Genomic DNA, 18,428 nt, shown 5'->3' on the forward strand with positions numbered 1-18,428 from the left:
AATCTCAATCCAATAGAGCACCTCTGGGATGTGGTGGGACGGGAGATTCTCATCATGGATGTTCAGCCAAAAAAAATCTGCAACAACTGCGTAATGCTATCATGTCAATATGGACCAAACTTTCTGAGGATTGTTTCCAGTACCCTATTGAATCTATGCCACCAAGGATTAAGGCAGTTCTGAAAGCAAAAGGGGGTCCATACCTGGCAAGGTGTACCTAATAAAGTGACCTTCTCTATGTTCTCTTGTTTTGTTTTGTTTTTGTTTCACTCACCAAAGAGCGCTGATCATAAGCTGAGGGGTCGATGGACGCTGAGCTTCCTCGCCTGGACTCTGGATGACTGAGTCCTGCCTCAGAGAAGCCTACTCCAACTTCTCCGTACTGAGGCACCCCCATAAGTTCATCCCCGAGGATAGAATCAGGTCCCAATGAGCCTTTGGGTGTGGGCATGGGAGTGGCGGCTGTTCGCATGATTATGGGAGGTGCCATCGTTCCACGTGGGTCAACGTGACCATTAGCAGTCATCATCAAAGAGTACATTTTCAGCTCTAGATGTAAAGATGTTGAAACACGGTTTGTATAATTTTATCACACAATTTGAAATATGACCAGAAAGAGAAGGTTTTACCGTCATGCGACCTACCAGTGTCCCTGAGCTGTTCTACTTTCTCGTCCTCCTCAAAGTTGTCGGATTTCTTCTCGTCATCTGATTCTGATCGATTAGCGTCACCCTAAAACCACACAAGCAGTTTGCTTTTAGTCAGACACCTAAGATCTACTGTGGCACTGATTTTACACCTCACAGAAAATATTTCTGTTGTCACCTCAGCCTGGAAGCCCTCGACCAAGATGGCCACAAGCAAATTGAAGAGCACATAGTTGCCAAATGTCATGAGAGCAACAAAGTAGAGAGCAGCCCATGGAGAGGTGGAGGCCATGCCATTATACAACACCACATTCCAGTCCTCCTGGGTAAGAATCTGCAGAATGAAGGGAAACGTGGAGAGTTCAGCATAAATAAGGAGGCAGTGGAGGGGAAGAGATGGATGGAGGCAGAAATAGACTCAGACAGAGGGAAGATCAGGTTAAGGGTTGTATAATTTGAGAAGAAGAAAGAAAAACAACAACACACCCACATCAAACCTGGAGCAAATAGAGGGAAAATGTCCGCTGATTACAGGAAAGTAACTCAACAAACAGAAAGAGGCAGGGTAATCAATCAAGAATTACTATACACCACCTCTTGTTGCTTCTATAGGGTTTATAAAACCAGGATTGAGATACTTCAGCTACACATGAGATTACTTTAAATGTGTGTGTGGGCATGTGCATGTGCCTGTGTGTGTTTAAATCAATGCGAATGATGAAAGCATTTAAAAGTAGGACGCTGCTCATGATGCGGCATGAAAGCTCTCTCCGTCTCTGCCCACTCATTCAGCGCTGTGGCAGGAAGGCAGTCCACCCTGCCGTCTGTGTGAATGTGTGTATGTGTACTCACACACACTCACAAATATCCAAAAATGAGACATTAGACTGCCTTCCTCTGTGCTCTACTTTTCTGCTGACACATCTGGTTTGAAAAGGGAACAATCTTTAGGAGGGATCGAATGATATCCGCGCATAGGGAGGGTAAAAAAGTAAAAACAGTGGTGTGAGAGTGTGTGCATAAGCAGAATTTTTCATTTCACAGCATTTAAATTATGAGCACAACCTGGTTACTTTCAGCATGTGCACACAGAGGAGAGGACTCTCAGGGGGGAATTCACTGGAAATGGATTGTGGCACCGAAAAATGTGCATCAATTTCCATGCTATCTGTTTCATCTCAGGGTCTGGTTCACAAAGCAATTTACCCAAAAACCCACAAAGTAAAAAAAAAAAGAAAAGTGACCTGAAATACGGTGACAATAGCCCAGAGCAGAGTGTCAAAGTTCTTGCGGTCAGGAATGGTGTCCCCGTTTTCCGTCCTCAGACTAAACTTACAGCCAAACAGATGCATCCCGAGGATACTGCAGGTGATAAGAACATTCTGTCATTTCAATGTTCGCACTTCCTGCAGTGATGATGTCATTAAAGAGCATGTGCTGAACATGTGCTTACCTGAAAGTGAAGATGAAAAGCATCAGCAGCATGCAGAAAGTGGCCACATTGTCCATGGTCTTCATCAGAACCACCAGCTGTCTCCTGAGGGCCGGCAGGAAGCGAACCAGCTTCAGAACCCGCAGCAGACGAAACGTTCGCAGGACAGACAACCCCCCGTCTGCTTGTCCGATTATTTCCCACACACTGTCAACAACAAAAAAAATTTATGAAATGCTTAAAGGTCTTTATTCTGTTACCTGAGTTAACAGTTATTCAACATCTCAGCTTTAAATCCAGAACTTTATTTTCATACAGATTTTAAAGATATTTCCTTCTTGCACTACACTCAGCATCACCACTCATATAAAAGAAATCCCATGATGCAATATGCTTTCGATCACACTAATGGACAGCCAAGCAGCAAATTTCAGCCCTGACAGGATCGAGAATCTGCTGCTGCAGCAAGGAAAGCAGCTCCAGTGTGGTCCATCACGAGCCTGTCAATCTGAGCTATTGTAAAAATGGGTGCTGCTGCAGTAAAGCACGTTGACTAACAGCTGACAGAGGAAACGTAAACCAGGAAGTGGCTCCTGTTGAGTCCAGTAAGAGGGAGATCCGTGCTGATATAATTAAATACATCAGGACACGTGAATAAAGTTACCTTATTATAACAATGATGCTGTCGAATATGTTGTATGGGTTCCTGATGTATCCAAACAGGCCAAAGGCGAGCAGCATGAAGCCCATCTCCAGAACAAACATGCTGGTGAAGACGATGTTACTGATCTCCAACACATCTGTCAGCTCCTCAGGCTGCAAGAGAAAAGGGGAGAGAGAAATGGAGAGAATTATTCCAAGATGAAGAAGAAAAGAAAAAGTGAAATAATAAAGAGGTGTAGAGAAAATAGAGGAAGAAAGAAAGGAAGGAAATCAACAAAAAGAAAGCATAAGAAATAAGGGAAAGATAAAAGGAACCTAAAAAAGAAAAAACTGGCATAAGAAAGAAAGAAAGAAAGAAAGAAAGAAAGAAAGAAAGAAAGAAAGAAAGAAAGAAAGAAAGAAAGGAATGGAGAAAAAAGGGGAAAACAGGAAAAAAGAAAAGAACAAAATTAGAAAATGGCAAACTGACAAAAAAAAGAGTAAAGGATGCAGAGAAAAAAGCAAAGTGAAAAAAGAAAGAGCAAGCTTATTGCTCCTCTTTTGGCCCCGGGTTGTAAAATCTCTTCAGTCTTAAAGCCCCGAGCAGAGACATTATAAATCAAGTTCAGAGCTGCAGTCAGACCGAATCAATCAAAGTGGAACAACAGCAGCCATCCATCAGAGCAGATCTCCTCCACTTACCTCTCAGTCCGCTCAGTGATCCAGCTCGCTGTAACTGAGGGCCTCTCATAAAGCATAAACCCCGTCCTTTACGGACAGAGCAGCAGATTTAGACTCTCCAAAAAACATTAGGGGGACGAATCCTCAACTTTTTTTCATTACTACAAGAGCCTAACTTTTCCTTACTTAACACTCCAATACTCCAGTCTCTATCTGCAGCATCTATGTCCTCCTCTGTGTGTGTTTACAGTTGTCAGAAATAACCGAGCATGTTGTTTGTGCAAGTGTGTTTGATGGAGCTGGGATCAAAGATAAACTCAAGCATCATGTGATTGGACGTGACGTCTCTGAGCATGACTTTATAAATTATTCCAAATGAAAGCAAAACCATGCATTTATGATCGAGCTGCTGGAGCTTTAAACTGAGGATCTTAAGTGCAGATAGAGGGCGCCACATGACACAACCCTCCTCCTCTGGCAGGAACATCCTGCATTTCTCAAAAAGCTTTATCTGCCAGTCACTTTAACATTCTGTTTGTTAATAAATAAAGGAATGCATTCATTTAGAAAATGTTCACCATCACGGTTTATGCAGCAGCTAACATTTCAACAACCCAATTACATAATTTTATAACACTCATAAAGGCCATTCTGCATACTTTAATGTTAATGTCCTGAATAGGAAATGCTCATGCAGAACTTTGAGTATCTTTTATGACCTTTAATACTTCTTCCCCTGCTGGAAAAATCCATTCCTCTGAGTTATAGATCTCATTGCACCAGTTTGGTGTCTTAAAAACGTCACAGAATGATTACTTCTACGGAGGACTGTTTCAGATCAATGCTGTGATTGTAAAAGACAAAATACAAGCAGCTGATTGGACACTGACACAGAGCCTGTCTGGTGTCTGGTTTTCTGACCTTATCAACATCAGGAAAAGGTGAGGGAGTGTCTCAGTGCCAACATCCTGATCGATACCCAACACTTCTGCAAAGCGTTTGCAGCTCAGGGCGGTGAAATCCTGACTTCACTGTAACTCAGTCATTAATTTGAGCTTCATTTAAAGTAAAGTGCAAGTTTGTGTAGTTCAAAGCAAACTGCAGCTTTGATTTGTTTTGTATCTTTATTATATCCTGTTTATGAGCTGCTGGGTAATTTTGGACGCTAATAAAGCGCAAAAATAATACAGCACAGCATCCATGTCGAGGGACTTTGGGTGTCCTGCACTGAGTGAAAACACAGAGCGAGACACTCTCTGTGTGCAGACCAAGCCGCAGCACATAAAAACTTTAAAGCGTTTCAGCAGAGCTTTAAAAAACCTCTCGGCCATATTCATCTCCAGCAGTCAATACTCGACTCACATACATTATTATTTAACAGTGCACGAGAGTCTTTTTCATTACCTTTATGGCCCATTGTCTCCACAGTAGAGGGATCAGAGAGTGTACTGCTGATTTCCAGGGCAATTATTTCCTACACAGCAGATTTTACACCTCCTGGGAGCACAGACGTAGCTTTACTTGCTGCTTCACAGTGTGTTAAGAGGAGGAGACGGATGGAGTAGTTTAAACAGTGCAGGAACTTAACCCTGTCTGTGTTTGGACATTTAAGAGAGGATATTAATGCGCAGGATGGTTTCATTTTTGGCTGATCGCCACGATTGGACAAGAGGGTGGATGGATGCAAATGAGACAGAAAGGTGAAGAGTCAGAGGCAAAACCTGGGACTTCCTTGTGTTAATAAACCCTCTGATGCTGTGAGCGTGATGCCTGGTTGCACTTTATGTTACAGTAGCAGTTGTAGATCGCTCTGATCATTAGTAACAGAGTGGTTCAGGAACCATAAGAGGCTCTTAAGCACATGTCAATATATTTCAATTATTAGACGGCTCTCTGAAACAAGTGTGCTGAACTATCGCTTTGCATGTCGCTTCCCGCTGAGATCATTATGCCTGACAGGGAGGTGATCAATCAGAATTAAATACACTACAAGTGCCTGTAAGGAGACATTCAGCCTGTTTCTGTATTTGAATAACACTCTGCATATAACCTTCACCACAAGAACGTGAAAACCAGCAGATCTATTTCCCCTCACTCTGCTGTGAGCGCTTCAGAAGGGTACGTTGACTTTGCAGGAAAGTTTGAGTCGCTCAATGAATTTAATCCTACAGGATTTACGCTGTTATTTGTTAGAGAGTTTAATAACTTTGACAAAAAAAACAAAACCCAGCTTTCAAGTTTTAACACAATTGTTTCAGTTATTGTAGCACCTTCCCACTGAACTTCTTTTGGATTTTATTTATTTATTTGATTTTATCTTTCTTTTTTAATGTTTTGAATCTGTTTATACTCAGATGAACCTTTGTTCCTGTTGGCTAAATCAGTGTAAATATGTCTGAAACACAACTCAATCATCTGTCTCTTTGTGTTTCCTCTTTCAACACACACACACTGTCTACACTTCACCGCCTACATTTATTCACCCCTTCCCACAAACACACACTTGTCACAAGTTTGGCTGGGTGTCACATAAGGAGGATGATGAGGACTAAAAGGAGGAGGAAGACTTACATAACCCTTCAGTCTCAGCCTTTGTGTGCATGCACTTCTTGTGTGTGTGTATGTGTGTGTGTGTTTTATTGGCCCAATAAGGCCATGACTCTCCCAGTCCTTCCTTATGTTTATATGACAAAGATAGAAACTTACACACACATGTCCCCAGAGAAAGAGAGTTAGAGAAAGAAAAAGAAGAAGGGAAGGGGTGTGTGCATGCCCAAAAATCTCCTCTCTGTGTTTTTTTATCCGCTTCCCGCTCTGCCGGGTGATGAAAAGGTTGTCTGCGTGTGTGTGCATATATAATATCTTTTCTGTGGAGCAAAAAAACTCAGAAAATGAATGTGTCTGTGCAGCCACACAGATTCACATTCACAGAGAGACAGAAAGGGGAGAGCTGTATCTTCAGGTCTGTGGCTTCGTTTACATGCAGTCAATATTCCAGTTTCTGAAACATTTGGAATAAACCATTTACATGCATGAACAAACAGGGTTATTTCTTTTTATATGGTACACAATGATGCACGGATAACATCTCAATGCATGAAGAACGTCATGATCCAATGCGTGTCACTTCTGCTTCATCGTCCTGTATCCATAGCAACAGCAGTAACAACAAAAGCAGCACGGTGGACTTCCTGTGCTCAAAAGACCTGAATATGCGCAAAACACAAATTATTGTTCCTTTCAATGGGGATATCCAGGGTATCTGCAGGGTTCAGCAGGTCAAATATAGGACTTTTTAAGACTTTTTAATGACAACCTGGATTATATTTAAGACTGAAAACGCTATAAATAAAGGTGATAATTGGGGGATTCTGCTGTATTGCAATCCAAACTGACATCATCCAGCCAACCCTCAATAAATTTGCACTTACCCATAGTTCTAGACTGGCTAACTAGCATTCAGATAATTCATATCACAGGGTTTAAAGCAAAATAAAAATTAAAAAAGACTGAAAACTGTATTCCTAAAAAAAGAAAACAACAGATGTGTGTACTTTAGGAATCAAACACATTTCTTTCTGGGCTGACAGATATGTACTTGCCTCTATTTTGATAAATAAAAACTATAAAACATGTAAAATATAAAATATTAAAATATATTAAAAATATAAAACATATAAAATAAAAATACAAAATATATATATGAAATATTAGAATATATTAAAAATATATAACATATAAAATATAAATGCTAAAAATAAATATAAAATATTAAAACATATTAAAAATAAAAAACATATAAAATACAAATATAAAATATAAATATTTATCAGAAAAATATAAAAAGTAAAAATGTTTTATTTATTTTTTTTTTTTAATTACTAGTCCTGCCCCCCAAAATGTAAGACATCTGGGTAATGTATTTAAGACCAGCTTATGACATTTGCAATGAATTTTAAACTTTTTAAGACTTTTCAAGGATGCGAGGAAACCCTGGGATATCCTGACAGGCGTATACATGACCAAATATTCGGGTTAGAAAAGGAGTGATCTAGGGGTGTTTTTTAGGTCTTTGAAAACTGGAATATGAGCATTTTCCTGTTAATTGGTGTTTACATGGCTGTATGCAACCAGGTTATTGGTAATATTCCAAAAATGAAAGGGTTACTGACTATATGTTAACGCACTGTGTGATGGTAGACACACAGCGTAAACTGGAGGCATAACCCCGGAGTGTGTGTGTGACAGAGCGTCTTCTATGTGTGTGCTTTTGTGTGTGAGTAATGACCCTTTTCCACCCTGCATCGCTGCACTGCTTCCTCAGTGATCTGATTGTCTTGATGAGGAGATGTCAGGTGAAAATAACCCAAATCAGTGCTGTCAGCCTGGGATTGGATCAACAAAAGTTCAACTTTTCAGCCTACGTCTGTTTCCTCTCACCTGCTGGTGGTACTCGATCCCCATGCTGAGAGTGTTGACGAGGATGGCGATCATGATCCCTCGGTTGAAGTATTTACTCTCCACAATCCTCTTCAGTTTTTCCCTGAATCCTACGAAAGCTCGAACAGCTCCGTATTTGTACTCTAAGCCCCCTCGCCGTCGGCCATGACCTCGCCCGCCTCGTAGATCCCCACCCTAGAGGAAGAAAAAGATGATGAGATTACAGCTTATTTAACAATGTTTCAAAGGCTGAATTCAATTGAGTTGAATAAAAACAAAAAAAAAATCATCAGTACAACCAACAGCTGCAGTTTACATCAGCTGCTGTTCTGTCCTTCGTCCTCACACCCTTCATCCTCATCATCCTCCCATCAACAGCAGCACATTCTGACCTGGGGGAAGTCATGCAGTCCGTCAGCCTCTCCTCTGCCGCCCTCCAGATCTCCCAGTTCTAGCTCCAAAGTCTCCAGGCTGCGCGCACACAGAGGACAGCTCAGCAGCTCCAGGAGCAGAGGGCTGGGCACCACGCTGGCGAGCTGGTACAGCAGCCTCTGGCGTCCTGAAGAGGAGATGAGAGGAGAGGAGAGGGTGAGATGACAGGAGGAGAAATTCAGCTGAGCCCATGCAGTTTATATTTTCAAATCTCATTTGAAAGAAGATTATCTTTCATATTCATCATTATTGTAATGTTGGAACTTTGGATATCCTTTAACTAGTAACATCTGTTTGGATTTTGACTGTAGTCTCCCTTTACAACAATTTGACATGAATTCTGTTAAATCAGCCTTGAAGTGTGCCTGAAGGCCTCATAAAGAACCTCAGATCACAACAAACTTGAAGAAATTGGCCCTGGTGGTGCAACACAGGACACAGAAAAGTAATTTTCTGTAAAGCAATCACTGCAATGAGTGCCAAATAATTGAAGGTGACTCAGAACGGCACATCAGCATTTCATCGACGACTTTCTTCTCTCGTTTCAAATTTTGATGAAGGAACATTCAGTCCACAGAGTCTGGAAAAATTTCAAAACAATATGTAAGAACGAAGAGTGACTTTTCGCCCTCTGTGTCTGCGACATCACCCGACTGAAATCAGTGCTGGGGAAACTACAAAGGAGAACAGAGCCCAAACAAAAGCAAACACAACTTCAAGAAACATCAGCTCTTCAAAAGCAGCTGGAACAGAAGGCTGTTTTGTTTACAAGGAAACCAAATACCTCGAGCCATGAAGGGGGGTTGTGACAGTTGTCATCTTTTTTGTTATCTCTCCTTGTCCACAGAATATCGCTGCTGAATATGAATATACATGTCTGTTTACTTACACATGACTCCAAGTCTTGACAGATTTATATTTGAACAAATTCCTTCAAGGGGGCTGATATGCTCGCCTGCAAAAAAATCTTCACACAACTTTACTTGATTTGATTTAACTAAATTAATATTTTATGTCTAGAAATAAAAGTCGAGAGGAGAAGTCATTTGACCAAAAAAAAATCATTTTGTAGTGTTAATGACTCACATGAAAGTCTAAACAGGTTGACCAAACATTAAGACTCCACAACCGATAACTTCAAACAGTTCCTGGAGAAGATTTTTAGTTCCTGAGAATTGTGCTTTCAACTCACTGCAAACACATTAACACAGCTGCACATTTACTCTGGAGTTCAGGATGGGAAGCTCAGGTGCTGCTGACCTCAAACCACCATGTTTGGAGTCGAACGACACATTTTTTTTTTCTTTTTTTGCTGTCTCCTTCTTTGATAAACAACTGCAAAGACAATATTTTAGCCTCTAAGGACAATATTTTCTGTCATCTTCTTCTTCTTCTAATTGGTGCACATTGTTACTATTAGAGGTAAAACCACATGTTAAAGCCATCACCTGTGTTTTTAAACCTCTCTCTTGTTCAGCTTTACCCTCTTTTTATCCATCACGTGTAACTTCTTTGTACCTTTTCACTCCAGCAAAGAACAATTTCATGGCTGCTCAATTATGTTAAGAGCATGTGCTCCCGTAAGCGTGTCTTGCGTATGTGCATGTGTAGAGTACATGTGCACGTTGTTAGCAGTCTTACTCCATTAGGACAGAACAGACAAGTCCATCAGGTTGCTGCTGTTGTTTTGATGTTTTTTATTAATCTTTTCTGTCTCTTATTATCCCCGAGATAACCCCACTTTTCTCTTTCCTCCTTATTGATCTCTCTTATTTCTCTCCCTGCCCCCCCTTCTTGGCCTTGTGCCTCTCCTCTAAACTTCATCTATCTCTCTCTTCACTTGGAACTTATGTTTTGGGTTTCACTTCGCACTCCCTCTTCTTTCACTGCCGCACCCCCACACCAAGCTGGTTCCTTCAGTCCTCCCCCTTTATCCACCTCTTTGCACTGATGACTGCAACACTTGAGACATGGATTTCCTGTCAGGACTCTCTAAGTGCAGCTTTAGACCCACACATCAGCACACATACACACAAACACACGTTTAGCCAGGGGCTAGCTTGAGTCAAACCTGTGCAAAGGGCAGAGGTATTCACTCAGAGAAACACATTGAAAAGAAAGAAATAGAAGATGGAAGATTTTTATAATACCGTCAAAATAAAACCTCAGAAGTCTGTCATAAAAAACTACAGGAACTAACAAGAAATGTAACTGACCCATGGCTAAGTCCCACCCTCATACACTCAGATTCGCCTGGACGTAGATTGAAATGCATTGCAAAAAAGGCAGTTTTTGGATGGTTTTATTAGGTTTTTCTGAGATTTTAAGTTTACAAATGGTTAAATCATGTTTATGGGGTACATGAAACTCCAATACACGGTATCCTGGGAGGCTGGGCAGTATTTTTACCCTTTCCTAAGCCACATCTCAACCGAGAAAAGTGTCTTCTTTGTATAAGGTTGTACTCTAGACCACAAGATCAACTCAGCATGAAAAAAATTAACAAGGATTTCTCCATCTGTCTTAGGAGAGTCAACATTGTATGTGAGGCAACATATTGTCACTTTGCTGGGAAGAAATATAAAGTTATCTTTAACATCTCTAACCTTAGCTTAGCATCAGCTCCTAGCTGCATCTTTCATCATGACACTTTGCTTGTTGGGAGTTCATTGGCCTGTTTTGTTCTAGTTTTTGTTCTTTGGCGATTGTAACTCATTGTTAGCTGTTGTCAAAAAGGCTCTAGTTAAGCTAGCATAACCTTCTGTAGCTTAGCTTCATTAACCTGTCTGTAATAGCTGACCCAACCAAGGTTAGCAAACCCTATGCTAAAGAATCCAGTGTAAATACTGCAGCACCAAACTAATGGAGGGATACTCCTGGTAAAAATTGTAAAAAGCGTCATATTTTAATCATATTCTGAGCCAAAAACCTTAACTTAAGTGGTGATGGTGATGGTGATGGCGACAAAATGTGGTTTATCTTTTAAATGAAGCTTTTTATTAACCTCCTCAACAATGAAACAATTTCCAATGTGGAGTTTAGACCATTTTGGTGACTAATCTAGATGATACATGATCTTTCTGTCTCCAAAAATTATCAATGGCATCCTGCAAACTGGCTCCAAATGTGACACCTGCCATAGTGCCTGTCACTGAATGTTCATTGTTTGTCTGAGTGTTGGAAGGGGGCGTGGCTCAGCCAGAGGTCAATCGGCTTGATGTCACAATTGGACAGGGTCACAATTTACACCAAAAAAACAGCTTTAGGATGCTAATGTCGGTAAGCTTACCCACTATGAAATGACTCACTGGTTGACTCGGATCAGAGAGGTGGTCATGAGCATACACAATGTGTGTGAGTGTGTAATCTACTCACTGTGCTGTCCCATGAGCTGGTAGAGCTTGTTCAGAGTCTCTGCATGCTCAGACGTCGGGTGGTTCAACGGGTGCTCCGGACACTGCCCACACTGTTGGGAATGAGGGGGCGGAGTCTTACTGCTGTAGCTGCAGACAAACGACGGCAGAATGGTCGGATAGTTCATCCCGCCGTTAATCCGCCCCAGCAGTGATCCCACTCGGTGAGTGACGACTGGTGGATTGACAGTAGCGCCACCACCGCCGCCACTATTTCCATTTGTACTCCCTCTCCGAACAGGAAGTGACTTCATTTCCAGCTCTTCCTCCCCACCCTCTGTGTGCTCTACAGTTTCCACGTTAATGGTGTGCTGCCCGCCGTTGCTAAGGCGGCAGTGCTGGTGCTGATGGTGCTGGAGGAGGTTGTGGATTGGTCTCAACCACAAAGCACTACCTGGGCCTGAGCCGCCGCAGCCCCTGCTGGAACCATGTCCATGTCCATTACCTCCACCATTACTCCCTCCATTGCTGCCATTTGGATTCACCTTTTTACGCCTTTTACTGATCAAAGAGAGGAGACATATTTAAGCACTCGTGACCACATCAACCCCTTGAAACATCTGAGTCGTGACTTACCTGTGCCATCCAGAGTATATCCTCTGCAGCCTGCGTGTTAGCTTGCGGTAAAGGTGACTGATGTAGCGGAGCATCTCCTCATAGCAGGAGCCCGGCTCGCTGTAACTGGCAAGCGTGGAGTCGTTGGACATGTAGCGAGCACGCTGCTCCCTCATCAGAGCGTTCTCCCTTTGCTTTGTCTCGGAGAACTGGGTGGCGATGACCACGAGGCACAAGTTGATCATGAAGAAAGAGCCCACCTGGTTAAAGAGGGGTAGAAGAGGATGGATTAACACTTAAGTATCTAAATGTAAACTCTTGTGATGTTAAAAAACTTTCCTCCAATTCAAGGCGTTGTGGGTTGTGTATCAGCTTCCTATTTTGAACTCTCTTAGTGAGGCGAGCGTTTCTCTTCTTCTTTAACGCGCTTAATGAGCTCATGTACTCCTGAGTTTTGCGAGACCTTCCTCTGATTTGGTTCCAGTTTCTACTTAAAAATCCTGAAATATAAATCTGGCTCTGATGAGGTGACAGAACATTTTAAACTCTGTGATGAAGTGTCTATTTAACAGGATATTACACTAGATGAAAGTGGGATTGAAAATTTGATGAGCACTTCTCCATCTTCCTCCTCTGATGTTCAGTTTTCTTAATTTCTGTCTCACCCACTTTCTCCCCTGATATTCTTTGTTTTTCTCTCCGCCGCTCTCCCTCTCACCCTCTTCCTCCTGTTTTTTCCCCGGCTCCCTCTCCCTGTGCATGCATAATAAGCATTTTTACATCAAACGACAGGCACGCAGGGGAGCTCATACAGCATTTTAAGATAAAGCCGAAGCTAGAATCCTTAAAAAACCTCCAAAACAGCATGAGAAGAGTGAAATTATACATGATATGAAGTCTGCGAGCTCTAAAGGAGGGGAGGGGCTGGGAACAGACTACAGTGGTTCACAAATAGAGGTTATTCTGGGTTTTCCAAAGTACAAGCACATAATGATATCTGCTGGGATTGATGTGTTTTAGAACTTCAGACTCATTGAGGACCAGGGTGCTGAAAACTGCGTGAAGGGGATTAAAATATGAGTGTCCCAGATTGTACTGAGTGGTTATGTAGCTGCATTTATTCTGTAGCTGTTTGTAAAAAGTGTGTTATGTTGTAGAAGCAGATTTGAATGGAGGAGCATACTTGGCTTAATATTACAAACGTCTTCCCACAGGCCCAAAACTGGACTGGACAGACTGCTATTTATGCAAAAACAGCAGCGTATTGTTATTACATTACAAAAAATGTAGCTGTTCTGGGACTTCTGTTTTTGTTGTGGTCACTTACAAACATCGACACATTTTTTGGACTAAACCAAAAGTATAGTTTTCCCTCTTTGATTGTTTTTGAGCTGATTTTGGATCATGTTTCCTGAGTCCTAGAGTTACAACTGAATATGAGGAAAGGTTGTTTGCACAAACATAGTAATGTAAGCAGGACTTACAATAATGAGCAGTATAAAATATATAAAATTGTAGAAGGAATGAGCATCCATGACATAGTACATGATATCCACCCATCCTTCCAGTGTGATGACCTGGTGACAGAGACAGAATAAGAGAAAGAGAAAAGAGGAAGAAGAAACATGTCTTTAAAGGTCTGCACATGGACAAAGAGTGTGCTCCATCAGGCACACGCAGAGGCAACAGTCAAGGTAGAGAGCAGTAAGAACATTTCCTCTTCTGTTTTAAACGCTGCTCCTCAGAAGAAAGCCTGTGGTGGTATCTGTCCAACTTCTTGTCTGTGTGTGTGCGCCCATGTGTATGTGTGTGTTTCTGTGTCTCTGTCTGCGTGTGCCAGGGGACTGACGCAGCCCTTTCATGTAGCCACTATGCTAATGAGCAGTTGAGATGCTGAGACCTGAAAGCGGAGGCTCAGCTCAGCCAAGCCGATGATCCGCTTACACCTCAACATTTACACCTCAGCTAGCATCACACATCACAGCTTAAAGTGCCGGTGCACAGGCGACAATAGCACCAGCAAACATACACCAAACAGGTGTCCAAACACAGATTGAGCCAACAGAAAACAGGCATGTGTGTACTCGGCTGCTTTCATAAAGATCATACACAAACGTGTCATAATCACACACCACAGATGTGTGTCCTCACACACGCACACAGACACAGAGGCGACTAATCCGCTCTCTGCTGGAATGCCCTCCTTGCACCAGATTAACACGGGAGGAGAGGATTCTCATTGCTGAGCCTAAAAATGTAATTATTGACCAAGTTCACACTGTGGCCGTTTTTCTCTAATGCCACGCTCAGGGGGGCAAACGGATGAAAACAGTTGGTTGGACAGAGATATCAGCTAACAGCCTGCAGATTGATGAGCAACTGATAGGACCCTAAGGAGTTCTCTGGAGGAAAATCTTGGCATACAAGACAAAACAAATACTCAGTTAACACATAGCTATCTCCTAGCTAATATTATGGTTAGCTCAAGAGTGTCATAATGTGACATCAACATCTAAACCTGATTTAAAGGAGTAGATCCATGCTGAGAATCTAAACCAAAGAGTACATAAATGCTAAAGGTTCGCAAATTTCAAAACTCCTGTGAGGAACATTAGGTATGCAACGATTGCAGTGCCCCCGAGGGGACAAACTATTTCCTCATATCTTTGTTTAAAAGAAACAGATCCTGGTATCTTCTAAATGTATGTTCATATCAAAGTAACTGTAGAATAAAAATAACAGCAACATTGAGGACTGAATTTTTTAACGTAAACTCAAACATTGATGACTCTTTTCCCCCAACAACTATGCAGTTTTTCCTCATAATTTTGAAACAATTTTCTTCCAAATTCACATTTTTTTTTCTGTTACAAATTTTATGTCATCTTTGCTTTTAAAAGTGAAACTTTTCAATCTCAAAAACAGGATTTAGTTTGTAGCAATGGTGGACACAGGAGCCCAACTGTCAGACAGAGAAGGGACGGAAGAGCAGAAGAGAGCTCAACGATAGAGTGACACAGCCTGAGCTAAAAGCTGAAAGGGCTGAACTGTTTATGATAATGTTCATTCCAACTCACATGCAGCAGTTTTTCTACAGTGGTCTGTTCAAACTTGAGTCCTTCAATAAAATGAAGAGTGAGGTTACGTTAGCTCTGCTTGGTAGATGAGCGCTGGAAGGACATGAGCAAGGTTTCCTAACGTTACACATCACAGACATGTCTTACAGCATCAGGCTATCAGCACCACATATGGAAGGCTACTAAACTACTGTATGAAATGACAGTTTGCTTGCTTTGCCACGCTAGCCTACAGATGCGTCGTAGCACCGGGATACTAGTACCACTACATACAGCCATAGCTGGCTACTGACGTAAGATACAACCTTACAACTTTTGCTTGTTGTCACGTATTAGACAATAGTACTACGTACAGTGTTTCCCATTAATTAATTAGACTGTGGCGGCCCGCCACAGTCTCATTTGGCCCCGCCACAGTCTCATATGGAGAAAAAAATACGATCCGTCACTCGGTCAGATCATTGCACAGCTGTAATTTCCTACCGCACGTACGAGCAAGAACAAGAGTGCGCGCGCACTGGTCACGCTCATACACGTTGCTCTTTACTTGATACGTTTGACGCAAACCAGATTCCAGCAACACTGAAGCGGGGCGTCTGACTCTGAGGTACGTGCATTTTTGGGCATTAGCGCTCATGCTAATTGCAGCCGTGGCCACAGTAGCTCACTGCGCTGTCTGCCTCCCTTCACTGGAAGAGGACCGGCTGCACAGCGCACGTCTCGGTTCCAGAGTTTCAGTAACGAGAGCGACCACACTGTTTTAATATCATAGCGCATTCAGAGTCAGTGCAGGCACACAGTACAATTACCTGTTACCATCCCAACGAGCTGACGCGGCTTATTATTTCATGGTCTCCTCTCCTGGGGCCTCATTTTTTACAGCGTGTAAAAGTCCTCTTAAGTTTCACTTACGACGAAAAGGCAAAACGTGCATACGACCAAAATATATACACTCTTTTCAGATCTATCAAACTCTGTGTACACACGGCTGCACGCTATTCCCTGTGATAAACCACACCGCGCCGAGAACAGCGTAAATGCGGTGACTTGAACACACCTCGTTTCCCGCCTTCAGCACGCCCGAACATAACCATATATGGTCAATGCAAATCAGTACGTGCATATTAAGTAGCCATGTGCGCTGTGGGATTTTATAGCGACATCAGCGTAAGATGGTGAACACAACATACGGAGAGAGCATGGAAGAAGCTGAATTTCTCTCAAAGCCAGATACACAGCAATATCAGGAAATATCAGTCAGAAAATGATCTTGCATTGATTTAGGCTACATTTTGTGATGAAGTGGGCCTTAGCAAATTTAGGCATCTTTATTTATTTAAACTATTTTCTGCAGTCACTGTAGAAAAAAAATAATGAAAACACAACAGTCCTAAATCCAGATAAGGGAGCAGAGAGAAGAAGAATAACGGTAGGCTACAGTCTCAGTAGCCTGATAATGGATCACAGATCATGGAAATAGTGTAAATAACCTGTTGTTGAAATGCTGTTGAGTAAATTTTTCAAAATATTGTGAGTAAGTGAGTTTTTGGTTTTGTTTCTGAATCAAATTTAAAATATTTCTGATATGCCTTTGTAAGTTCTTATTTATCAGCGTACGTTCATGTCCATGGTCCCAAACTGCACTTACTGTAAGGGCGATACATCGTGCTTAAAATCGTACACACACATTAAAACCGCCGAGGGTCAGCGACCCTGCCACCACAGTCTCTTAAAATCCTGTGGGAAACACTGACGTAAGTGTATTGTCGCATTGTATACAGTAAAAAATTGTCTTGAACGAATAAAATTTGTTCCAAAACAAACACATGCCTGGTTAAAAGTCATATGACTCCGGGCCAGTAAGTGGCGAGGTAGTCCAATTTAAACAGATCCTCCTTATAGCATCTTTAAACTCATAAAAAACACGAGGACAGAATTAAACATCAGCTGAGTATCCACACATAGCTGCACCTCCTGCTGTCAGACACTGAGCAATACCTGGAGACTAAACCCATGACTAATACTGACAACCATTCCAGTCTTCATTTACATACCACTTATGAAACACCAGGCACACATCTTAAAACACATTCACACATCCCAAAACACATGCACACGAAAAACACACATACTGCTTACACATGGCATTAAAATCATCTTAGACTCAAAGTGATGCTTGTCTAATCCTCAAATAAAAAATAAAAAACAGTAAAAGTTAATCTCCAAAAACTCTGACTGAGGTTAGAGAAACAGAAACTTGAAGCAATATGTCTTCTTGATGTGTGTGTGCATCTTCAGTGTAATTTGAAACTAAGACCTTCTTTAAAAAGGCTTATCGTGCATGTCCAAGTCTGTTAGACACAGGGACAGATCTATTAGCGGCTCCGTCGACAGATGTATTAAGATGGCCAGGCTCCTATCACACCAGCACAGGAAGTGTTAGAAAAAAGACTGAGATACAGAGAAGACTGTCAGGACTCCTGGGGGAGCTGAAATAAGAAGATAGTGAAAAAAAAATACATTTTCACAACTAGTGATGGAGAGGAAATAGCTTTTTGGTCATGCTACATACCCTCTGATAGTCTGACAGGAGGAATTTCTTTTTTCGGAACTTACACTCAAGTGAAAATTGTCAAAAATGTTTTCTCAGACCAATGACTTTACATAATGAGAGGGTGAAATAAGTTTCTCTTTTACAGGTCTGTTTAAAAAGAAATGTATTAAAACTCTGTCACTACTAATGGCTAACTGAATTAGCTACATAGCTAATATTGTTCTGAAGCCAAGCAAATCAGATAATATCTTCAACTTACTGGTTTCATGGAGAAAAATGTTGGCCTAAGGGAAAAGTAAAGTAATTTTTCTATCAATCGTTTTCTTAAAAAGTTTTAAAATTAGCTTTGTGAAACTTCTAACAGCGAAATGAGTCTGCTCATTAGCTTTAGCTTAGCCAAGCTACATCAAATGGTTTTGTTGGCTTCCCTTTTGTTGTAACATCACTGAACAGGGATAAAACAGATAAGAAAAAAATATTCACCTTAGAACACACAAAAATACAATATTCAGTAGGACAAACTAACCCCCTTAAAAATCATTTAATTTAGCTCAA

General features: G+C 41.5%; 1 protein-coding gene across 3 annotated transcripts in view; it reads right to left on the minus strand.

Annotated features, from left to right (window-relative positions):
- cacna1ha (calcium channel, voltage-dependent, T type, alpha 1H subunit a) overlaps window positions 1-18,428 on the minus strand; it is a 108,882-nt gene that overhangs the window by 24,220 nt on the left and 66,234 nt on the right. For all 3 annotated transcript variants that reach the window (XM_074697212.1, XM_074697213.1, XM_074697214.1), the window contains exons 8-18: window positions 13,727-13,819; window positions 12,264-12,502; window positions 11,650-12,188; window positions 8,235-8,401; window positions 7,843-8,037; window positions 2,744-2,895; window positions 2,101-2,286; window positions 1,892-2,009; window positions 826-981; window positions 645-732; window positions 275-549 (exon numbers count right to left, since the gene is read on the minus strand). In XM_074697212.1, coding sequence (XP_074553313.1) covers window positions 275-549; window positions 645-732; window positions 826-981; window positions 1,892-2,009; window positions 2,101-2,286; window positions 2,744-2,895; window positions 7,843-8,037; window positions 8,235-8,401; window positions 11,650-12,188; window positions 12,264-12,502; window positions 13,727-13,819 — 2,208 coding nt within the window. The remainder of the gene's footprint in view (window positions 1-274; window positions 550-644; window positions 733-825; window positions 982-1,891; window positions 2,010-2,100; window positions 2,287-2,743; window positions 2,896-7,842; window positions 8,038-8,234; window positions 8,402-11,649; window positions 12,189-12,263; window positions 12,503-13,726; window positions 13,820-18,428) is intronic.

The sequence above is a fragment of the Halichoeres trimaculatus genome, unplaced genomic scaffold (assembly GCF_033239565.1).
Source record: "Halichoeres trimaculatus isolate MK-OKI-2021-1 unplaced genomic scaffold, fHalTri1.1 fHalTri1_scaffold_20, whole genome shotgun sequence".
Classification (NCBI taxonomy): domain Eukaryota; kingdom Metazoa; phylum Chordata; class Actinopteri; order Labriformes; family Labridae; genus Halichoeres; species Halichoeres trimaculatus.